General features: G+C 34.2%; 1 protein-coding gene across 1 annotated transcript in view; it reads left to right on the top strand.

The window, feature by feature from the left end:
* The window catches only part of LOC128999117 (mucin-2-like), a 42,526-nt gene extending 19,189 nt beyond the window's left edge, over positions 1-23,337 (top strand). The window contains exons 3-7 of the mRNA XM_054425478.1: positions 3,818-4,038; positions 6,046-6,281; positions 8,798-9,094; positions 10,565-16,868; positions 19,714-23,337. Coding sequence (XP_054281453.1) covers positions 3,818-4,038; positions 6,046-6,281; positions 8,798-9,094; positions 10,565-16,868; positions 19,714-21,533 — 8,878 coding nt within the window. The 3' untranslated portion in view covers positions 21,534-23,337. The remainder of the gene's footprint in view (positions 1-3,817; positions 4,039-6,045; positions 6,282-8,797; positions 9,095-10,564; positions 16,869-19,713) is intronic.
* Positions 23,338-26,267: the final 2,930 nt, after the last annotated feature.

Genomic DNA, 26,267 nt, shown 5'->3' with positions numbered 1-26,267 from the left:
AATTTTGAATTCATTTTCTTCTGAGATTTTGGGAATTTCTGCTTATTGCTCCTGCTGTAACAGATTGATGGCCAAGACAGCAACATTTTTTCCCCACTTTGACAACCTAGGAAGTTGACTCAAGCCTGTGGTTTTTTAGACATTGCATCAAACTAGGCCTAGAGGGTTGCACCATTATCATTTAGATAACATCCATTGGTATTGGAGGGATTTGAACCTGGGACCTGAAGTCCTGCGTTCTACCGACCAGCTCCCTAGACCAGAGTTGTATAGCGTCTATGGTTTGTATTTAATTTTTGATTTATTTAAGAGATAAGTCTGGCTTGGACCACCATCTGATGATCTGATGTAGATGGTTACTCCTAATCTCATTTTTTTCAGGTACAGTTCCGCAGAGAACCTGTGATATATTATCAGTTTATAACAATATATCGATGCAATTTTGTTATGTAAACATCAAATTTAGTTATGATCTGTTTACATTTATATTGTTATTTAGGTGTTTAAACTATCAATATTCAACCAAAAACTAAATATGTATGATGAAAGTTAAGAAAACAAACAATAACTAAAACTTACAATTAGCACACATAATAAAAAAATTTATAGTTTTTTCAATTTTTTTGTCTTACGAATTTAAAATAAAACTAAGGATAAAATAAAGAAACAACATTATAAATGTTATTGTTTTTATTTATATCATATGGTAAAATTAAATTCAATGTGATATTTATATCAAACCGAATCATAATCAGTATAAGTTTTAATCCTATAATATATTCTCAACGGAGCTGTAGCCTTTTTTCCTCCTGTTTATTGATTGTTCTCCTTTTCTCTATCGAACTCCTTTAAAGTTTTTTCCAGGGTTTTATTGAAATTGTCTCTCACATTTCACTTTGTTGTTTATTACATGTTAGAGTTAATTTATCTTGAAGATTAGACTTAGATTTTTACTTAGGTATTCTTGTTTTTCGCAACAAAGCAACATATGTTCTTGATTTATTTCAGTTTAGAAGATAGTCCAGAGTTTTTAGTTATGACTTGCAGTTTGTGTACTTATGTAGCTAGAATCTCAGCAATTAGTTTGAGGAATGTATCTAGATCACTTTCAACGGCATGAAAGTAGAGCTGTTACTAAAACATTATGAGGTTCATGTTGGAATGGTTTATGTTTGTCAATCAACTACTATGTTTGCTGCTGTGAAGAGTGCGTGAGTTACATTTCCACTCATTTATTTCATTTTAGCAAATTTCCCATAATGGGAATAAGCTATTGTGGGTCTCATGGTGTAAGACATAGACACGGGACCTATTTACTTTACTTTTTCACGGGACCGTTCGAAAGTTCATTTATATATACATTTATATATTTACTATAGAAATTATTTTTGCATACAGTCTACTCTTGGTAATTCCAATAATGTACAAATAATAATTTATGAGTGTTTAAAAATAAACTATATATAAATTAACCAATTCGCAAAACATGTTTGAAATTAAACTTAACACCAAACATTAAATACACAAAATTGTGCACATGGACCTAAATGTCACTAAGTTATATCTTCTAAAATTATCACAACCATATGTTGTCATGTAAAATCTTCTTTGTGCCTACGCAGTGTCTAGTGGTGATAACGTCAAATGCTGCACAAGCAGTTTCTGTTACAGAGAATTCAAACAACTCAATCAGCAGGTATATTACCTTATACCAGGTATAAATTCTTAAAGGTTTTCTTCCTTATGTGCTTAAAGAATAGTTATTATTCACATATTTAAAAATAATATCAACATTTAATAAAATCATCTTTATTGTATTTCCATTGAACAGAGTCAAACCACACAGAGAACTAATGTTCTCTTAAGCAAAATATCATAAATGTTGCAAATAGAACAAACAATAGTCTCCATAGTGTTGTAAAATTTCAATTTAGGCTAAAGAAGACAATAATGCATATTACATTAATTCTTAAATTAAAAAATGGTAAATTCCTTGTTTACGGACGTATAGGATTTTTAAGTAATATTCTCATGAGATTGTGCAGAATTACATCTAGATCACCAATGTAATGTTTTTTTTCCCGCTCTTAAAGGAAAATACGTTTTTCAACTTTTTTGTAATAGATTTCATGTTCACATTTGCCATGTTTGACAGATGGAACTGTTTACATTTGCGCTGTTTGACTGATAGAACTACAAAGTGCACTCTAGTGGATACAACCAACCGGAATGGTCAAGGATGTTCCAATTATTAAATTACCTTCTCATTTATAGCTCAACACATTTACCTCAACATATTAGGATTCCAATATATATATTATTCTTCTGACATTAAAAATTTATAAATTATGCATTTACATATCTCATTTATCTTTTACAACGAATGATAGAAAATCCCACCAGTTGTGAGGTGCGGTTAGGCAATATAGTTTTTGTTGGCAAAAATTTAAAACCGATAGACATTTATCGCCAGTTAACAGAAAAAACTTAATTACGGAAACAACGTAATGAATAAAAGTTCTGTGAGAATATGGTGTATTGGCCGAACTGGCATTCATGAGTCATAACGAAGTGAAGAGCGGACGCCCGGGCATTGTGACTGATGGAACTGGTCGCTTAAGTTGATGAAAACGCTTAAGTTGTGAAAACCGCCAACTCAGGACAACGGAGTTTTCACTAGCCGTATAAAACTTTATCACCAACCCACACGAGCCCTAGCATATGCTTACGCGGTCTTATACAGGTTCGAACACCCGTCCAAGGCCCTACCGTGAGTTTTATGATTATATAAAGTAAGGGTTAATTGCTAAATAAATGCCTTGAATAATAATAAACACTATTAAGAAAATCGGCGAATTACCTGTATACTCCAGGGATCTTCACTACCCACTTAGCACTACGTAAAATCACGCTAACGGCAAAATCACTGACAAACAGCAAGTCTCGTCCTAACGCAAGTAATCGCAGGATTAGAAAGTCCCTCGCATCCCTAGCCCCCCTTTGAGGGATCTCCTTTCCTCCCCCCTCTCTATTGTCTAGGGATGGGGAATCAGCTAATTCATTCCCAGCTGATCGATGACGTCACGAGTTACAAACTTGGCCCTGTCACGGTTCACAACGCCAGGGCAGCCGACTATTGGTACAGGTTATGTTGATATTTACCTGCGCTGACTGTGAAATTATATGGGGGAACTTTAATATCGTCGCTGATTTTAACAAAACGAATAATTTCCACCCGTAATGTGTCACTTAGTGTTGGACAAAGTATATGCATGTTATGTACGTGATATTGTATTCATGATCGCAGTTCACCACCCTAGCCTAATCAACAACTTTGACCATACTTCCCAAAGGTTCATAATAGGCGTGGGGGTTAAATGAAAACAGTTCATACCCTGTTTTGTACACAACAATGCTATTCCGTGACTTGTGTACTTCCAAAACAGTGACTTGTGTACTTCCAAAACAGTGTCTTTAATGATTTTGCCAAAAGTGAGTTATCCCTACTTCAACTCTAGGATAGGCCTAAGACAGTCTATTATTTCCCTTACCAAGGTAGGTTTACCACTATCCCCTCAGGTAAGGAATAGGCCTACTGATAGAGAAATAATAAATAATAATACCCCCGCCACAGCAAACCAGCAGACTTAGGCCTAGCGAATTGTTTATTAAGTCCCGCGCTCTACCACTACACCAGTTCTCTCCCCATGAATTTAAGATTGGAATAGAAGAAGTTTAACTTAGGTAATGGTATGCCCTTTTTCAAAATATACTTTCTTGTGATTTGTTATTTTATTTAGTTATGTTTACTTTTCAGACATACCCTGTACCTGATATTACATGGAGATTGGGGCAAGCATAATGCTGCTAGGAAGCACATGACAGTCATATTCAACAGGTTTGAGAATATAGCAAAACGAAAAAACTTGCTCCAAGTTGCAGCGAGTATAAGATGTCTTGTAAATCTGCTCTCAAACCCATGGACGAATCCCACCATCACCAAGATAATGAATGGTGAACCATGCTCTGACGAAGAAGGTATTTATTGAAATTTACTAGTATTAGTCATGATAGATTGGTGGATTGCTCGTTTCGTGCTGTCAATAATGGAGAAGAACATCAGGTTAGAATGTCTAGCTATTAATTAAAACTCATGTTGGAGTTTGTAAAAATGTGTGTAGTTGTAGTGCATTAAACCTACCAGAAACTAAATAAATACGAGATGCGGTGCTGGTGGAAGGTAAGTTGTGGTCCCGTGTCTGCAGCATTGACCAATTTCCCAGTGATCTCCTTATTTGGACCTTTTCTTGTCTGAAGTCCATAGAGACACATAATATATACAACCACTTTTGTGTTGCATATATTATGTGCTTACATTATGTGTCTCTATGGACTTATTTAAAGGTAAGCCTACTTTTCTGTCAAATTCCTTTATTATTCCTGGCAAATGCACTATCTTTTAACCAGATAATTCATTGAATGTTTGAGTGCACAGATATAGTTATTATCATTTATGAATGAATAAATCCTACATGCAAGTTCTCAAAATAGCCTTTTGAATAGTTAAATTAATGTTCCCAGTTAATTATAAATTACTTTCTTTTTATTCATTGTGTATCTCAACTTGGTCTGAAATCTGAATTATTAGATTGGCAGCTTTGACTATTTGATGCTTGTGGTGACATTGCTGTGGTGTGTTCGGCTTGTTGCTCAATTTGTCTCCTAGGTCCTTTAATACACTTGTCGATAACGCTGTTATTTAACTTGTACCCAGCCAAAGCCCTGGTACAAATAAAAAACCGGTATTCCTAGCTGCAAAATTTATCAGCCGAATAGGACTGCGGGATTGTAAATGTTGCACAAGTTTTCTAGTGCCTGAGTTTTTCCAGCAAGGCCATTTTCTAAAACTGTGATATTCAATTGCTTGGTTTTGGTTGTCTACTGTCTTGTTGTACTGCCAGTCACAATGTCTATGATAATTAAATAAAAATAGCCCCACCGCAGCGAACCTGCAGACCTAGCTGGGTTTCCACTAAAATATTCACTAAAATATTGTAAGATTTTATTTCCTATTTAAATAAAATTACTTATAACGAGTACCTAGGTTTGCTGCCACAGGGAAGATAATGTTTGTTTTTTTAATTGAAACATTGATGGCTTAGTATGAAATAAACAAATTTGCCAAATTTCATCAAAATATATCCACAAAGAAGCTAAATAAAACAGTGTATTTATGCTCCATAAGAATAACATGGAAATTTAAAAACACCTTTTTGGAATTTTCTCTGTTATTGTTAGGCATACATCAACATTTATATACTAAATTATTAATTTTTTAAGCTATACAAAATGGACAATTGTATGGTAAATTTCATGTTTTTAGAATAAAAAATGGGAAAAACCAATTTTTACCCCATTAAACCCCATATAAACCCCCATTCTCATAGTCCTATCGCAAACTCATTGGAATTAATGTAGATTTACACATTTAAAAAAGAGTTAATCGGGTCCAGGTCTTGTCATGAGACCAACTATAAAGTAAGGGATGTTTTCGTAACATTTTAGTAATGGAAACAAAATTTTAAACTATCGAACAGTCATCTGGCGATGAATGTCAGCATCGGATATGTTTCATGTTGTCAACGTATCACTGACCTTATCTCTCAAGCAGTGGGAGATTCGATAGTCACAAATTTTTAAAAACACACAGGGAAGCATACTTAGTAGCTACAGAGCTGCAATTGGTGTCATTCTGTTCATAAATGATGCCAGTAAGTGGGGTAGGGCCTCGTTGCGGCGTACAACTGTACCACGCATTCATACACCAAAACCGCCCTCGTATATCCACATAAAAGGAAGAACGTGTTTTTAAACTGTTATATACCAAACACTTGTTGGATGACAAAACAAAACTCAAACCACATTAGTCAGTATTATGTGATTTTTTACTTTTGTAACTCAACTATATTTTACTTGTTATTAGGGCTCAGTTTAACTGTGCAGTTTTTCCCTTGCAATTGTTTAATTTACCTTATTTTGTTTCAGTATTAAAACTGATAAAAGCAGAGATGGGGATAGTTCTGATTGTCCGCTTAGAGATAATGGCTGAGGCACGATGCAATGCTCAAGCACTTGCTCTCATCGAAGTGTGTCTGGATTGTGTCGCACGACCAGACAACAGTCAGTACTTTGAGCAGTATTCGGATGAAATCATCTTCATTAGAGACATCTATCTTATTCTTCTCGTTAGAGCCAAGAACAACACCAAGGTTCTCAATGAGGTAAGAATCTTAACACTTGAGACATTCACGTCTGTCCGTTCCACTCGTATGTCGCGGCCGCTGCAACATTTTCCGCATCTGCTTTTTATTAATTAATCTCTTTCATGTAGTATTTGCATGTTTTTAACTTGTGTTGTATACATACTAAACTATTTCCTCATTCATTTTACATGTCTTTGGTAGCACAAAAAGTATTTGAATTAATTTTTACTGTGGAGTAAAGACTAAAGAAGTGACAATAGTAACCATGACGTGACGACTAAAATAAAAAAAAGAAAATTTTAAAAATGCATTTTTTTTAAATATATACGTAACCCTTCTTGGCTGTTTTGAATTGTCAACTAGATAACTCATGTTGATAAAGTGTTTTACAAATTCTGAAAATGTGTTTACTTTTTTTTAAAGCACCCCAAAAAATATTTTGTAGGCTATAGTTTACTTTGTTTTTTTTCCAAATTGTGACTATACAAAAATTTATGGTTAGCCTATATTTATTTTGATTTTATGTTTTACTTGTGTTCAATGTTATGCTGAATAAGAATCAAGCCCTCAAGTACAACAAATAATTTATTTTAGTCACTCACTACTATATGTCAAGCCCCTTCCAAAAGTAATCATTAATACTACAGTTGAACCTCTATAAGACGAATTTCAAGGGGTACGGGAAAAATTCGTACTATAGAGGTATTCTTAATAAAGAGGGTCGTTTTATCGAGGTTTAATGCTGCTGTTATTCTTCTTATAGAGGTTTCTCCTCGCTCCAAGGTTTCTCCAAACAATGACTGAGGAAGGAGGAGGGATGGGTGGGGGTTTCATGTTGAGACAAGCTTCTGTTTGTTTTGAAAACTACGTACTATGGAGGTTAAGATTATGATAAATTCGTCTTATAGAGGTCACGTTCGTCTTGTAGAGGTTTTGTGCTATGAATATTCGTTGTATAGAGGTAAATCAGTCCTAGGCCATGTCACAAACAAATTCGTCTTATGGAGGTTTTTAACTTAATTACTACGTTGTATAGAGGTGTTTTTAGCATTGACCTATATGAAAGTGTCAAGGGGATTTAAAAAAATTCGTCTTATCGAGGAATTCGTTTTATCGAGGTTCGTACAAACGAGGTTCAACTGTATCATAAATTAATATTTTCGCTTGTTTGTTATTTTTGAGTTATGAGTAATAAATTAATCACTGGTTCAGATACTATTACCTATAGTCACATGTTTTATTTTATTTTTTATTTCGTTACATATACAACTGTAAAGATAAACAGGTCACATTTTAATTTATTTTTTCTTTGGTTAGAACATATATACCCCTGGTTAAAAACTTATAATTGCAACAAATGTGACGTGCACTTATGCCTGAACCACAGAAGGAATTGGTTTGCTTGTAGGCTTCCATTGCACAGGAAATGAGGTGGTAAAACAAGAGTACACGATTAATCACTTATGATACTGAAAATAGTAACTTAGAGACTGAAATAAAGACTGTTTATTTTATATATAATCTTAAAGAAGATTTATTCATTACATTGTCTTTTCTTACTGTCCCAATAATGATTTTGTTACTCGCAGTTATCCCATAACAGCCCAATGAGTAATATATATATATTTTTTGAAGAAGGTTTCTGTGGTTGAAAAATATTGAATCTACTAAAAGATAAAATTTAAAATTATAAAATACAGCAGAGTGTCAATAACAAGTCTCCTATAGTGATTATTAAATAAGGTTTCTTACCAAGGTTTGCCATATCATATAATAAATTCAAGGGTATTTGAAAATAACACTAGTTTTCGAATATTATTGGGGTTCGATTGTAACCTTATTGTCCTTATAGAGATTTAGAAACAGATATTTCAAACTAAAATTGAAGCCTACAAACAATTTTTAAAAATAAAAATGAACATGTTACTGAATCACATAAATATGTTTTTAATAAAATGTTCGTGGTAGTAATACCTTCTAAACAAAGCTACTGTATATGAACTTTAAAAAAGGGCAAATGTGCCACTAAAAGCTGATCATTATTAGCTAAATAAACAATTGCGCAATTATTATTTAATACCTATCACTCAAAATAAATTTAGTGTGCTAGTTACAAAATTATATTTGCTATAAATGTATACTAGATTTCTTTGTACACCGGTTTATTAACATTGTATCCAGTATATATATATTTTTTAAATGTAACAAAAATTATAAGATTTAGGTGTTATGCATCCCTAATGACATATTAAAAACATGTACTTCATTAAAAGAAGCAAGTTTTCCTAACACAACTATTTGAACTACTCTGACAAGATTCCAAAACAAGTACTGCTCACAAGTGCTGGTTGCAAACAGTAGGTACATCTGTTCCATAAGAATTGATTTCACCTTCACCATATTTTTTTGTTTGTTTGTAAGGTGTGTTTGCTTGTATAAAAGTTAACATAAGCACTTTGATCCTGTGATCATTGTTTGTATTACTTTGATATTTTTAGTTTTAGCTTGTAATAAATGTGTATGTTTCATTTTAGGTGAACAAGATGTGTTTAAGTGAAGGATTGAAGTTAGTTCGTCGTTGTTCAAAGGAAGAAAGAGTTGTACGCCTGCGTAAAAGCTATAAAAAAATGGCCGACATAGTGGCAAATATTGTTTTGGCATCTGCTATGATCAAACCTGTGGTGGATGAAGAAGCACTTCGCGACTTGATCCAAGAATGGTACAACCTCTACCCTAATACACAAGTTTTGTTGGGACTCCTGAGGAAGATGATTGGCAATGCTGTTTCTTCTAAACACATCTACCTCCTCGGCGAGATATTTGTTGAAAAGGTAAGATAAAAAATATTATGTCGACTATTAAGTGTTAAGGAAATTTTCCAATTTTCCCATGAAGGAAGGTTTCTCAGGGTTGAATTACCCTGAGAAACCATAAAAATATTCAAAAAAGCGGTCCAGCACAATTTTGAGGTTAGGTTCCTTCCACAATGCAACATTCATGTAACATTCATTAATGTTATTCTATTGCATGTCATTAGATCCAAGCCTAAACCCCACACTACAATAAATTTGGTACCGCCCCTACCACCAATAAAATATTCTGATGAGAAAACAAATTATACCAGATTGAAGTTTACTTATAACACAGTATATCGAGTTAAGACAAATTTATAAGGGTCTGAACTAGTGATGTGTCGAATCCGAATCTTGAATCCATCGAATCTTTAGGAAATATTCGGATTTGAGATTCGGTCAACAAGATTCGACTTTTCGAATCCTTTGAACTTCTGCCCGAAAATGAATCGGTATTAGTCAAAACATCCGCCGATCTTCGAGTCACAGTCGTTTGCCCGTGCAATTGCGTAAATATTTTGCAAACAGCAAACTATTTGTGGTGAACGAAAACATAAGATTTTAAATGTCCACTTTTTCAATGTTAAAATTTAAGATAAGATCTAATAATTTAAGTCTCAGCTTTTGTCTTGTCATCTTTAATAATAAAAAAACAATTGAATATATTACGAATGTTTACTACATTACGATTTACTTTAAAAATAATCATGTAATAAAACATCATACAAAAGAAGTACACTTGGCAACCATGCATCACAACTGGAAAACCTGAAAAATAATTGTGAATTGTTTTCCTGGAATTTTGTAATCACCCTGCTGGTGGGTCTAGAACTAATACTGTTTTTAAGCTATCTTGACAATGATAGTTATTTTACAGGTGTATTAAGATTACAGCAGAGAGTGGCTTGTACTAATTTATTAATTTGGGACGGGATGTTCGAATAATTTATTTGTTGGTTTATTGGTTACGTATAGCATAAATGAGTTACAACATTTTTAATTTGATTAATTGAAAAATATTTAACACATTTAAAAATTGTTTATATATTTACAAGTATTTTGAATTCGTTTTCCTATGTAAACTCCCGTCATCACTGTTCAGCAAACATTCAAATATTGTGTTGGTTACTCAGTTCTTTGTAATTTCAGATATTGTTCTATTTCCAACACCATAGCTCAAGTTTATCAGAAATACCAAGCATTACATGTTTATATTCAACACAACAGAATTGTTGAATATTTAGCAAACTGTCACTGACAAGTGCCCACAGGCAGATGTAATATGATTCAAAATATCTGGTTTTAACTGTCACTATCTAATGCACAAAGAAAGTGTTTATAGTAACAGCAAACTTGTAAAACCACGTGTTTTTAATCTCTCCAACATACAGGTACAGCAGTTTTATTATCATGATTTGTTACAAACAAGATGTTTTCTTTATGTTTCAGTATGGTCAGTTCGAGAAGGCTTTTTGCATTGAGTTGTATATTCGAGCTCTCACTGTCAACCTAAATGAGCTTGAAAAGTACAAATCAAACAGCGAGCAAGAAAAAGTCAAAGAGTCTGAAGTTCAGTTATCACATGGATTTTTGTTGTTGGCTGATTATCTGAGAGATGACATTTTGACTTGTCGTGAATGTATTTTGACCGCTTTCTCTCTGAATCCAACAACATGTTGCTACCAAAGGATCAATGACCTAGCAGTGGCTAGTGGCAAAGTAAGCAGTGAAATCGACGACAATTGTGAAAACAACCAGTCGTCAATAAACTGCAAAAAAAGTTCTCTAGAAAATCATGATCCTGGAATGAAAATAGACACAGGCCAGCCAAATGAAACCGAGTCGTTGAATCACGAGGCTGAAACAAGAGAAAAGCAAACAAAGATAGTGGAAACTGACTCAATTGCTGACGGTGGGAAGACTGAGGAATCAACTTCGCCAATACACATTTCTGATGCACAAAAAATGGGTATATCCCAAAGACTGTATGACGACTTAACAACAGTTATTGGAAGTGCTCGATACCAAGTTCTAAACTGGCACCTTGATTGGTCAGAACTAAGCTCCAGATGTGATTCTTACATCATTTCAGAAAAAGAACATAGAAGTACAGAAAAAGAACTCAAATATCTCAATATCGACTACAACCAATTCAAGGATTGGCCAAGAGACAAAATGTATGATACTGGAATTGAAAAAGGGTTTGAAGGGTTTGTTGAAACAGACTCAGAAGAAGAATTAACGGATACATCATCTGACCCTCCTAAAACAAAACAGTCAAAGCGTAATCTGGAGGAGGATTCTTTGGATTCCATGGAAAACCCGATGGAAAAACCAGTTAAGACCATAAAAACTTCACTTAACACTAATTTAAATGATGAATTTCTCCCCAAATCCACAAAGAAACAAGAAAGAAGTAAGAGGAAAGCTTTAGCTTTAGTTTACGATAGTGATGCAGCTGTTCAAGATGTACAATCAAGTTATTTAAATGAAAACGTTGAATCTAAATTAGCCAAGAACAATGCTAGAAAAAACAAAATTCAGAAAAATGTTCAAAAAACCCGTTCTTTGTTAAAGAAAAACAAATCAGGGTTTGAAACGATATCCACCCCAGTTGTACATTTTCCTCAATATGGTCCTCCAGATTTATTAGACATTGTCAGTATTGAAGAAGATGCCACTAGAGTAAGTGTTTCTCCTTTGATATCAACTGAAGAATATTTGTCACTGTGTAAAAAGAGCAAAGAAACAAGTAAGAATCAAGAAATGACTTCAAACAAGACAACAGATTATTCTGTTCGGAAACACAACACAGTTCAAACAGTTAAAAATAACAATCTTAATGCTGATATTTCCAAGGCAAAACAAAGCTATACTTTGGCAGATGGTGCAAGAAAAATCTTTTCTCCATTAATACAACTAGACGACTGTATTTCACCATTAAAAATAAACAATGAAGCTCACAGGATCCTTGAAACCACTTCTAACATGCCTCAAGATAATCCAACAATTAATAACTCTACTCAAACTGGGGATCAAAAAATAATCACTGCAACAAAAGAAAAACCAAACTACTGTATAGCAGAGAATGACTTGACCATTAACTCTACATTGTCTCCATTTAGCAGTCCATCTAAGTCGAGTGACCCTACAGTATTAAAATCTCTACGAATGTACCGTTCAAAGAAAACCGGCCCAGATAGTGGGAATGGGTCTCCTGAAAAACCACAAGAAAGATGCAGTAGATTTTCACCTATGTTAAGCACAGTCGACCTACACCCCCGAATTCTAAGCAGATCAAAAAAGAGTGGTAACCCTGAAGTCATAAATATTGATGTTAATTCAAAAAGTTGTAAAACAGAAATCATTAGTCTTGATGATAGCGAACCCGAAATAATTGATCTAGTGATTTCTGATGATGAAGAAGAAGATTGCAGGAAATGTGTTATGAATTCAATAAATTCATCCTCATTCCCAACTAAAGTTCCCCATGAAATTACTAACAAAATGAAATTGACTTTTGACAGTGTTTTGAAATCAAAATCGGCCAATAGAAAAAGTGCATTCTCAAAACCTAATTCAATCAACGATCTCGCTCGAAATCTTGGTTTGAAATCAGTGGATATGATAAGGCCAGCAACCACAGAAACTACAGTTCAGGTCGTCCAGTTGTCTAGTTCTGTTCGGTCCTTGGTTACATCTAACAGTAACACAAATCCCAACACGACTATTGTACAATCTGTTGCACAGCAAACATCATCATCGTTGGGTCAAGTATCGAGTACTAACTCAACCTCAAATATAGCAACAATAATTTATACAATGCCCCAACAATCAACCTCGGTGTCATTTCCTGCAATTTCTAACAGTACATTAGTGTCCAACTCAAACATCTTGTACACTATGCCTCCTCAATCTTCTACTGCCACTCAAGTAAGGAGCACAACATCATTGACTAGTGACACTTCTTCGAAACCGACAGTAACTAACAGTACGATTGGTCCTAGTCGAATCCTGAGTTCTACGGGGTCTCAAGCAAGCATCAACAATGCTCCATTAACTTTTACATCTATGAGTACGCCCGTTAGACACTTTTACAGTTCAGCAAGGCAAATATTTCCTCAGAATCAAGCAATTTATGGAGCTAGACAAAGTCCAGATAGAAATTTACTGAGCCCAGTTCTCACCAACCAGCCATCTTCGATGAACATTCGCAGAAATACTCCTTCACCCCGTGAAACAGTGGTAGCCAACACTGAAACTACAAATGTACCGATAAATGTAATTAGGGTAGAACGAATTTCACTTGTTCCATCTTCTGAGTCGAATCAGCCAATGCCGAACCTGTCTCCAATCAAAAGTTCTACCAATTCCAGACCACAAGCAAGTTGTGTTAGTAGACAACAGTTATTCATGCGTAATACTGTAGCCAGAGTAACCACTAACACATCAACCCAGTCTCACCCTGTTGTAACATCATCTAGAGGACAAACAACTCTTCCTTCAACCATTACAACTTCAACTCTTACCACCAGTAGAAGTATGCCAGTTACTGCTCACATCCAGCGAGTGGGATACCCACCAGAGACTTCACATAGTAGTGCTGGAGTACAATTAAAATACATTTTTAAGGAGGGAGTGTTGAGCACAACAAATGAAAAGCAAATAGAAGAAAGTGAAGCCGATTCAAATAGTGTCGCGATGGTTTTGAGTTCAGAACAAATCCAACAGTTGTTACCAAAATCCACGTTGCAAGAAAAAACAAGTGATCAGGAAGATAATCGCAACCAAGGAGCCAGTTTACCAAAATTCCAACAAGCTTTTGGAAGAACTATGTATCAAAACCCCTCAGCCTCTGGAGGTAGTACCTCAAATAGTGATACACCTGCACTGAATTTTGTTCAACAAATTCAACCTTCAAATTCTAACTCTGATACAACTTCTTCGATTTGCACTGTACTATCCAAAGCAGTGCAAACCACAACTAAGGAATCAGAAGTGGTTAATAAAGGTTTTCTTCAGTCCAACAATATAAATGAACATTCAAATCAGCGCAAATTGACATTAACTGGTAGTACTTCAACATCTACAACTGTTCAGACTGTTGCTGTAAGTACAGCTACAACTCCAATTGAAACTCAACAGACACCATCAAATTCACAAACTAAAATAAGATCTAATGAAAGATCTACTCTTCTACAACAGACTCCAGTTAAAATTTTAACACTGGCTGGAACAAATTTACTCCAAGGTAAATCAGTTGCGATTCTGAAAACAGCTGTGTCTCAAGAAAAACTTAATCAAGCTCAAGTAAAATATGAAGGTGATAGTAGGTCGAAGGAAACAGTAATTCGCAGCAATATGACCAATATGAGTGCTTTGTTAGCTGCTGCTTTACAACAACAGCCCCAATTAAGACAGGTTACCTCTGGAATTAATAACCCAGGAGTATCAACACAAGTTCACTTGAAAACCTCTCAAGATGTTGAGAAGAAGAAACTAGAACAAATTAATTCCAAAAGTCAGCCTCAAAAGAGTATCCGCAAAATACCTATACAGAATCAATCCACGTCGAGATATAAACCACTTTTGCAAGTATCAAATGCAGGAGGTAATCAAAATGTGTCCTCCTCTACTCCTGTAGTGACTATACCTATAAGAACAGTTTTAGCTACGGGCCAACAAAATTCAACTTCTACTCGTCTCAGCACTGAAAGAGTTGAAGTCAGATCAGAAAATTTAGTGAGCCCTTCTCCTCCTGACGATCCATCAGGAAGCTCCTTATTAGACCAACAGTTGAAAGAGTTTGAATCAGTGTTCAATAAAGTTAAAAAGACATCACAGATGAAAGAAAGAACAAACTCTACCACCGTTCAAATTCAACCCCATTTGAGTCTTGGACAGCAGATACTTCTTACTCAGCCTTCGAGTTCATCAAATGTAGAATTTACTAGTACAAGTACAAATCAAACAGCCCTCTTTCAGTCAACCTCTACAAGTACAATACATGACCTCCAAGGTGAAAGAGTTAGTTTAACATTTATCAGTCAGCCAGCTACAGGTGCTACAAACACTTTGATTCCTGGAGCAAGTCAAAAAATCACTTCTGCCACTCCAGTAGTAGTTGTTCAAAGTTGTAGTAAACCTGTAACATCTCCTGCCCTCAGTGTAACATCTCAAAGTTCTTCCAGTCCAGCGCCCCCTTCTACCCCTGGCAGCTCATCAGGAAAGATAAGCACAACTGCTATTGTGAAACAAAACAAGTCCAACAAGGCAAAAACTGCCACCAAAACAGCTCCTACGACTACTTTGAAAGTATCAACACTGCCAAAACCACAACAGAAACCCCAAGAGGATGAACAAACGACTCAGAGAATATACGCTATTCTAGATAAGTATGCTGAACAGTTGCGTAATTCTCCTGAACTCAAGAACAAACCAGCGCCAAGAAGAAGATCTAATCCTCCTACAAATCCTAACCAAAATTCAAAAAGGAAGAAGTCAACCCAAACAAAATCTAAATTACCTTCTCAACAAGCTTCATGTTCTTCTTCTGCAATGGAAATGAGCCCTGGATCTGAGGATATGAGAACTATTGGAAGTGAAGATAGCTCTAACGGAGTAAGCCAACTTTCTCAAACCCTTAATTCACCCCAAAGTAGGCAAGACGACCCCTCAACTCCCACCGGAGATGTTTCTTCAGAAACATCAGAATCCTTGGATTCTCGGGACACACGTATACAATCAAGGGTTGTTTTAGCAGAAACATCAACTGGTCAAAGTAGGACAGTTATAGTTCAAGACAATGTGCCTACTCAAGTACTCAATGTAGATGCATCAAAGCTTCTTCCCGGTAAGCCAGTAGTTGTTGCATCTCAAGCTATTGTACCCCAACTAGTTTTACCCACTAATGTAGGAGGTGTACAAAAAATGCAACTATTTCCAGTACCTGCAGACGGACGACAGTTTGTTACAAAGTTTGTCACAAAACTTCCTAAGGCGTACAGAGTCCATCAACTGACTGTGCCAAGAGGTGCTCCATCCCTTCTCGCTCCAGGTGCAGTTGTTCGAATACCACGTCCCTCATCAGCTGTAAAACAAGTAAAACTACCTGTCAGCGGAATAACAACACAAAACCTGAGCAACGTGTTAACACCTGGGAGCCACACTTTCACTGTAACTCACGATACAGGCATAGACATAAATTTAGATAATGCCATTTTGTTAAATTCAACACCGCAACAGTCAATAAGTTTTGTGCACCGTAGTGTTCCTTCGTCGTCCTACCAAAGTCAAGATAGTCCAGTTGGAACTACTGCTACTGTAACTAGTTCTCCCTCCATCCAGAATACTACAGTGGCCTATTCTACAGCAGATGTAAATGTGGGGTTTATAAAACATGAATCTGGAAATACTTTACCAATATGCTCCCAAATGAATGTAATACCAGCATCGTCATCTCAGGAGACAAAACCCACAACATCCAATGTAACCTGTATCACTCTGGATGATGATATTGAATATTCCTCTACTGATCGTAGATCTACAGATGTGTCATCTTTGGTGATCACTCAAGCAAGTGGTGAGAACAAATTGTGGAGAACTTCAGACTCTAGTAAACAATTAGCCTCTGTCAAGAAAAGGGATACAGGAGATTTTGCAGGATTTCAACCTACCAAAGCTGCATTGGGACACAGGAGTTCGAGCACTTCAAGCTTTTTGACGGAGCAAGATCACTGTCTTGACAGCAAAAGTAAGTTTTTTTTTCTTCTGTGATCCTTAAAATTTACATAATACATCATTTGGCATTTAATATAAATCTTTTATAAGGAAAATGTTAATACAATTAATATACAGTGTGTCCTGCAAGTAAACAGTCAAACTTCGGGAAATTGTTCTTCAGGTCAAAATAAAGAGAAAATCAAGAATTATTTTTTTCTAAAATCATATTTTTAATAAGATATCCGCCATTTTGTATTTTTAGATAAACATTTGTATCATTTTGTTCTAAACAATCTTTATGATACTTGGTACGGTATTTATGTTAAGGTAGAAGAAACCCATGTTATAAAAAAAGTAACTTAGTCCACTTCAAAATGGCTGCCATTTTGGAATTTTGGATTGGACCAAGTTAAAACCCTTTGTATATATCCTAATTCTAATTAGCTATGGACCTAATAAGGTAATATGTAGCACATTTTTGTAATCTTTCTAGACCAATGTTTTGCTTAAAACTATTGCTTATAAGGAAAAAAATTAGATTTATTTATCTGTAAATAGATACATTTTAAACTTTGGTGTGCAAGGGCCATCCAGTAGGTAGCAGACGTTTTGTATTGGTGCTTCTTGGGGCTGTTCTACCGCCACTATCTTAGTATCTAGAGCGTTCCACTTCTTACACTCAGTATGCATCTAGTTACGGGAGCGTGCACTTCATATCTCTTGTACTTAGTCTACAATAGAGTGTTAAAATGAGTGCAGTCTTTGCATTGTCCCGCCATTTGTGAGGTGGGCTCTATGATAAGATTTTTGTTTGCGAAAATGTACACACCAATTAAAAATTACAGGCAGGTTTGGGATTTTTACAGGAAAGAAGTAATGATTGAAGGCTGAGTGAGAAATCATACATTTGCTTTAAAATGGGTTAAAACTTGGTTTCCACTTTTTTTGTAGTCTTCCAGGAGTGTAAGTGCTGTTTTCGTGATCATCCTTTAAGATCTTTAGAACCCATGGGGAACAAAAACTGTGGTTATCATGATTTTTTGGCAACTTTATTAATGGAACTCTGTAAAACTTAAGAAAATGTTCAACGAATTCCATATTTGTTAAACTGTGATTTTCACAGATTTTGTTGCTGACTTTCCCAACCACTTCAACAGCAACTAGACTAGCCTAAAACTGTGGCCCTGTTGGTAAATATTTGTTTGGAAAAGTTTAAAAGCTCCACTGTCTTACACAGCCTTTATTCAACACTCCTTTGTTGTAAACATCACAAATCTAGTGTTAAAATTTTAAATTGCTTTTGATTGTTCAACAACAAAAAAACTGATAACAGAGCACACCTCACAACTGGTGGGATTTTCAATGACAGAGATAATGTGAATACCCCTCCCCCACTGCAGACAAAGTACATGAGATATGAGGATCAAGCTCCTGTAAGTTGGATGTGTACTGAATGTAGGAACGTTCTGATACTAAGTTGGTAGTGAGAGAACCGCCCCAAGAGACACCAATGCAAAACGTCTGTTACTTTCTGGACGGCCCTCGTACATTCAGAATCATTACATTTACTGTCATTAGTCGAATACAGATTGAAATTACATTCTCACAATACTTAATTAAAACTAATTAATCCACTGACAATGGGGTTGTATAAATCTTTGTTTTGAAAGTTAAATTTTTTAAATCAATGTAAAACTCATTAGCTTAGAAATTATAGTTGTAAAAAAGCAGATTTTTTTTGTGAATGAACTTTAATAAACAACATTTATTTTGTCGATTTAACTTGCACTTTGCCACAATTAACATAAAAATATTACTCTTCTAGGCAAAGTTTGTTTGTTTACTTTGACTTTCAGAATTAGGCTACTGTGTGATACTCATGTTTTCTAAGTTGAAGTGGTGCAGTTCTCAAAGTTTCTTCTTTAAATAGGGGGAGTGTAACTCGGTGTCACTGTTTTCCTTAAAATACAAAGTGTACAAATATCCTTTAAAAGAAAATAAAACAAATCAACATCATAGAAGTATAAAATGTTACCATTTTTGAGGCAATCTTTATAGTCAAAGTACCGTATTTAATACATTTTTTTTTTAATAAAGAATATCATAACATTTATACTACTAACTGTGACAGAAACATTTTGCTTAGTATTTAAATTTATTAAAAACAAAGTGGACATTGTATTACTACATCTCAATTCATTTTGGCACACTGTACTAAGTGAACAGATTTCATATTATAGGCAAAACAAAACTTTCCTTTAAATATAGTCTTCTATGTTTTGCCTTCTAGGTCACAAAGGCAACCTAAATAAAATATCATTCATATAAGTTTAGTCATGTAAACCGTGTTATCTTGCTAAAAGTAAACATTTATTTGGTTCACTTTACATACTAGTAGGAAAGATGTTAAATTGTCTTCAGCTGATCCATTATGATGAAAAAGAGAGTTTACTTTTACAGTTTGGTTGTAACCTTTTTTCTACAAGGGGTTCAACATGTATATCAGCACATGCCCAAACATCATCCTTTTTACCTGGAATATTCTATTGGTTACTATTTCTTAGGTTATGTTACTGTATGGTTTGTTTAAAAAACAACAGTTACTAACATCATGTACCATCATGTATCATACTATATACCAAGAGCCAAAAACAATGTTAGTTAGTTGAGATCAAGTTTATCGTAAACTTTTGTCTACAGTGTTTATTTTCATCTAATTTTTTTCAACACTTTTACTGAAACCACACTTAACACTTAAAATAAATTGTAAGCAATTTTAAAACCTTTCTAGCACACCTTGTTAGTGAATGGAATTGGTTTACAACGCAACAACAAATTACAGAATTTGATCATTTATGGTATTGTTTTGTTTACAGAAATGACAGAGAAGGACGTAAACATGGAGAACAACCATGACTTGGAAGTGAAGCCTGAGCGAGTGATGCAGGAACCAGAGCTTTGTGACGAGAGTGTATCTAGTGACAGTGCAGGAAGTGGCAGAGTCAAGATCAAAACTGAAGAGAAATCTCACTTGATTCCGGAGTCTAGTCAAGATGCAGGCTCTCCTTGGCCATACAACGTTACCAAGATCGAGTGCATTGTCAAGTCTGATTCCCCCAATACCTCGGTGAAACAAGGTGATCCAGGTAACCAGTCATTAACACTTGCTCATTCACAGGTGAATGTATATAAAAAGAAATCCAACAACTCTGAAAATACAATTTATCAAATGGCTTTCAAGAGAAGTGACAGGAGCAAAATCTCTAAAGAGCAGGTAGCTGCTTTGGAGAGAAATATTCAGTTGCAAAAGAGTTTGTCCGAAGAATGTGAGGACTTGGGAGTCGAAGAACCGAGCACTAATGATTTATTTCCTGAAGCTGAACTATTGCTAGATCCGGATCACTCTAGCCACGATAGTCAGTTAGATTTACCCTGTGAAACATTTTCACAGACGCTGAATTCATCATCGAGTAGTGATTCACGAGCAATGAGTCCTATGTTCCCAGTCACCAAACGACCGATGACTTACAAGGGCTCTCAGAAATCTCAATCACTCATAAATAAAAGTAACAGGTTCACTCCAATATTCAATCCTAATTATCAATTTACCGAAGAAAGTACTAGTGGTACTGTGTCTAGTACAAGACTTGATAGTCCTGACAACCAAATCATCAGTTACAAATTTCACAAAGGACAAACTAAACTCGGATCTAATTCTGACAGTAATTCCCCATTAATGACAAAATCTCATAGTCTTAAGGGTAATGATAGCCCTGTTGTATTGTTACAAAAAATTAGAGACCAGCATAAGTCAAGTTCTTCAGGGACAAGCACTCCTGTAAATGGAGGGGAATCCATGGCTTCTCCCAACAACGACGAATTGCCAAACAGTTACACTTCAGAAGAGACCCAATGTACACAAAAAACAAGTGATGATAATTGTAAAGATACAGAAGTGGAGACCGCCACTGACTCAGATTCTAACACAGATGTAGTTAATGTCTCTGCCAGTCAAGACAATAAGAGTTCTTTCATACCCATCCCCAATCCTGCAGCATCATCGCCTTTTACCTACGGAGGTAATAGGAGTAATCTAAAAATGTCGAGCAGAAAGGTTCATGTAAAACATGAAATTTGGAAAAGTATTTTGAGAGGAAACGATGGAAAAGAAGATGTGGATTCCGATATGTCAGATCCTGATCAAGTTAGAATCAGTGACAAACGGAGTACTTCGACTGATGAAGATCTTCAGTCTGAGGGAGAAACTCGAGCTAAAAACGGTTTAGGACCTGAAAGTGACGAAACACAATCAACTAGTGACAGAAACACAAGATCGGCGAAGAAAAGGAAAAGAGGCGGCCCATCAGTGAAACATACAACATCTAAAAGTAAAGTGCCAAAAAGAGTTGATTCCGAGAGTGTGGACGAAGTAATTCCCGATCTAGCTACTCCATCAAATATGTGTAAGAATGCAGCATCCCATCACGACAGCTCCAGCAGGAGATCATCCTTGCGTGGACATATAAAAAAAAATTGCCCATGTTGTAATGGGTCTACTGAGCGGCAAACCAAATCACCCCAGAAGTCAATAACTTTGTCATGTCCATCACCATCTACCATAGTCTTTACGCTGGGAAAGAAGAAATCCAGCAGTAAAAGTACAGTGAAGACCAGTCATATCACTAAAAAGAGATAGTCATATTTTCTGTCATGTCCCAGACTATTGTAATTATGTACATTTGTGTAAGATTGGAAAGTAGGGTATTGATTCTGTGCGTAAGAAAATATATGTTTTTTTGTACTTTGTTTATTTCAATGATCTAATATTATTGTAAGAAGGTATAACCAACAATACTTATTGACTAAGTGTAAAATTTTGTACATTGTTTGCGATGTATTTTTATTAACTTGGTACGATACCAAAGATCTCTCTATACCTTGTGCAAAATGAGCATAGAGGTATTATCTTAGTATTAGAATAGAAAATATTGTTTGTGTTAATAATAAAATATTTAAATATTGTCTAGTAGTTGCTGAAAATTTGTAGCGAGGTAGGTTTATTATTTGAAGTTTTGTTAAATCTCTACTATTATTTTAGATACAACTAAGGATAAAAAATATTTTTTCTACTTTCAAAATAGTATTTTGGTTATACTGAATTATTTGAACAGCGTCAGTTTCTCAAATAAATGTGTGTACTTACTAATCTCATAGAACCGCACAATTACGTGGACTTGGGACTCAATCTTACCAATTGCTGTGCCATGGTATTGTCAATATTTTTGCTTTGGTTTGCTGGTTGGAGGTAAATATGTGACGTGTTATTCTAAAATCATTACAATTTTAAATTTTTACTAGACAAAGTAAAGCGTATTAAGTTTTTTGACAAAAATTTGATTACCATCATCTGTCATAGCACAGTCGCTAAGTCTATACAAGTAGCCCAGTATTAACCCTCAGTGTATTTTGTGACAGATTCAGATGATTATTAACAAATGCAAATAAAAATACGTTCTTTAAAAATATCCATTGGTTATTTAAGATAAGATTTTTACTAAGGGCAAAAATATTATACTTCTCTAGCATTTTCAAATACAGGTTTCTGAATAAATCAGAAATATGTTCAGAGGTGCTTGCTGTTCAGCAAGCAAGAGAAACAATTATAGATAACATATTTTTGAAGTTCCTTAAGAAAGAGTTATTAAGCTAGAAGTCGGGACCGTTGAATTGTTTTGTAACCAGTGAGTGTCAGCTTAAAAGACTGTGATAGAGTTTGCATCCCAAGTCCACAGTCCAGGAAATATTAAATAACTGGTGTATTATGTACCAGCATAAAGTATATAGTAACATGAGAATAAGGCAGGCTCTGAGGTAAAAAATTTAATATTTTAATTTTAAAGTGCAATAGTTACAAATACTAAAAGTGGAGATAAGGTAACATTGAGTTGAGTACGATAGCTGGAACTATGTACCTATTTACATTTATTCTACCTATTTCTTTATTCGTCTATCAATTTTAATTTGTTTCTTTAACTTCCTTTATTTATTTCCTTTATTTGCATTTTGTGTTACTAGGATTATGTTATTAAGTAAAATTTACTAGAAGTACATCTATTAGCAGTTTACTTTATCTTATTACAAGTCGAACAACTACTTTGTCTGTCCTTTAGTTATAAGCTCTTGTTGAATGACTTATGTTTTGCTTTCTAAAAGCAACATTTTTTCAAGATTACAACTTTTTTTACAGTTATTATACAAAAAAGTGTTGATGGATAGATAGTATTATATATTTTGAAATACATTGTGTATTATAAGTATGTATTACTAAATTACATTCCAGAGAGTAAATTGTGTTTCTGAATCACGTTGAACGGAGATTTGTTTATTCAAAATACATTACAGGTAGGCCTTATACAACTATTTACTGTTCATTATAAACTTTTTTTGCGTGGCGCCATTATATTTTTGTTTGTGCTGGAATAAATATATTTGTTACTTCACTTTGTTTTTGTTTAATTTATTTCTCTTTTCTTTTTTAGTTATCTAACTTTCCACATGATTTTAATTTTATATTTTTTTCAAATTAAAGAAGAATTTGAAACATCTACAAGTGTTGTGTGTAAATTAAGGTCCAATCAAGCAACCAATCTCACTTCTAAGACTAACCTTACTATTCAAGCCAGTCCCCACCCCTATGGGGCGATTAGTCTTGTAACAGTATTCAAAAACGTGACATTGATAGGAGCTTGATTTACGCACACTCCTCGTACTTTTGTATTTGGTTGTACAAATGCCAGTTAGTTTTGCTTTTTAAGAAGACGGGGACAGGCCATATTTTGAGTGCTACAGACTCTCCTTGAATTTAAAAAGCTTTAATAGGAAATTCATCTTACATACTGTAATTTTATTAGTGAAAAAAAGTTAATGAAGTTTTATAAAAAATATTGTATGAATCAGTTAAATAAATTTTGTTTGTGGAGAAAGTTCAGAATTGAAATACAACTTCACAATAGATACTGAATTCAAACTACGAATACACATTTATAATTTATCTTGGCTCCTTAAATATAATAACAATAGAAGGTACCGTACTTGTATAATACCCCCGACGCAGCAAACCTGCAGACTAAGCGAATTTCTATTTGCCTGATTTGTATCATACCTACAGGTTCATTCTATTCAAATAACATTAGGAAAAATAATACCTAGGTTTGCTGCTACAGGGAAGCTAATAAAGTGTGTTTTTTTAGTAAAATATTAATAGCTTAGTTTACCAAGTTTAAATTTACCAAGTTTGATCATAACATATCCATAAACAAGCAAACAACAACAGTTTACAGTATTCTCCATAAGAATAACATGGGAATTTTAAATTTACAATTTTTTGAATTTTCTCTGTAACCAATAAGTGTTCAAAAAAACAACATACTAAATTCTTTGTTTTATAAGCTCTTCAAAGTGGCCGAGAGATAAATTAAGAAATGTCAGTTTTTGGGGTCACTAATGAGAAAAACCAATTTTACCCCATGAAATCCTGTTCCCATGGTCCGATCATGCTGGTTCGCAAACTCATTCAAAGTTTATCCAGCCCTACACCTTCAAGCCAAATTTAATCAAATTTGGACAAAAATTACTCAAGTTATCGTGTTCACGGACACATATATATCTCTTTATAGTTTAAGTACATTAATAAATACTAACATAGAATAATGGTAGGTGAGCAATAGATCTATTGTTCACTTGCTTTATCATGATAAAGATTGCTGTGGATCAAACACTTTGAATTATTGGCATTTGAGATAGATGACTATTATGACCCTGATGGCTCTCTAGAAATTTACAAAACTGCTGTGGTTTATGGGCTTTCATGAAAAGTCTTCTGAGATAAAATAGTCTTGTGTTAAAATATAAAATTTACAGAAAATGTTTTTGTTGTTTAATAAAGGCATATATTCAGGGCCTCCAAAGAAACCCTTTATAATCTATTATGCAGAATCATTGAGGTAAATATTGAGCAACTGTGGGAAGTGCTCCGTTAGCAAATTAATCACGGGTACAGACACAGCGCTTATTTATTGCTAGCTTCATCATTAGGATTTGTAGTATCTTTATTCTAGTATTTGAACAAAAAGTAGTTGAGTCTATTAGCATGCAACTCATCTATTTAACAAGAAAATCACAAACCTTGGACTCGTAATCAATTAAAAGTTTGTTATGAAACATTTTAATTGACAATATCAACAATAAATATCCATGGACTTTTTAACAATCTGCATATTTGTTATGTCACGTAATTTTTAACATTCCGTAATGTCATTTACACACTATTAATTAACAGTTTTTGATATGTTGAAAACTTTGTAATAGTTACTAATTGCTTAAAACAACTAAATTCTTACATAATTAAAGATCTTTGCATATAATTTCAATGATGATAGGTTGGGTAATAAAGTATTTTATTGCGTTCTATTTACTGGTCTGCAATTCATAACAACAATTTACCAGTTTTAAAAATGTTATTGTTTCTTCAATAATCCATCAAATTCCTCAAAGGGAAAGGAAATAATAAATTTACATAGAAAATCCTTTTTAGCGAGAACAAAAATTTAATTTATACCTCTGAAATATCAAAATCTTCTAGTAAAGAGAATAATTTGCACTCACATTAATAATTTTAAAATATTGCGAAAGTGAGTTATGCATTTTATCATGCTATTTTGCAATCTGTTTTAGTATACTTTTTTGCCATGCATTTTACGATTCCAGAAATTATTCTGTTAGTTGAATTTCAAAACAAACAATCCCGCCAATCTATGAATTTTATTTATGTGATAATTCAGTATATCGATCGTTTGAAATCAACCTTAGACTTTAGATCGACTTATCAAGTAAAAAAGGATAGGAGAACTTAGAAAAGGAGAAACTTATCTACATAGGAGCTTCCCCCCTTCAAACAACCATGAAAGTTTTATAATGATTGGTTAAAGTCATATTGTCAACCCAATGTTATATTTTACTCTATTTTTTTAAATTTTAAGTATTTTTAATCATATTTTTTTAGCTTTATAAAATAAAATAGCAATGTTATACATAAATAGTTGAATTCTAAGATTGTGGATAAATTATATCATATCTCAAATGTGAGTGAGTCGTGATGGTGAATAAGTTTATAGATGTACATTCATTCAATCATCTTTTCACACAATTGGTAAGATTTATTACTTAAATATTTAGGTACTGGTAACTTTTATGAAAGATGAAATGAAAGTTGCATACACAGACTAGATAATTTATTTTGTTTTGTATAAATATCAACCAATGCATGTACCCTTGTATAAAGATATAGTTTGATTTAGGTACACATGTGTGTAAATACAACTACAATAATTAATTGTAAACTAACTCTTTAAACAGAATGTTGTATTTAAGA

Source organism: Macrosteles quadrilineatus, unplaced genomic scaffold (genome assembly GCF_028750875.1).
Source record: "Macrosteles quadrilineatus isolate MER2022 unplaced genomic scaffold, UCM_ALF_1.0 Scaffold_7__1_contigs__length_78375512, whole genome shotgun sequence".
NCBI classification, from domain to species: domain Eukaryota; kingdom Metazoa; phylum Arthropoda; class Insecta; order Hemiptera; family Cicadellidae; genus Macrosteles; species Macrosteles quadrilineatus.
Note: the sequence above shows the minus strand (reverse complement) of the source record. Positions and strands in the feature narration are given on the sequence as shown.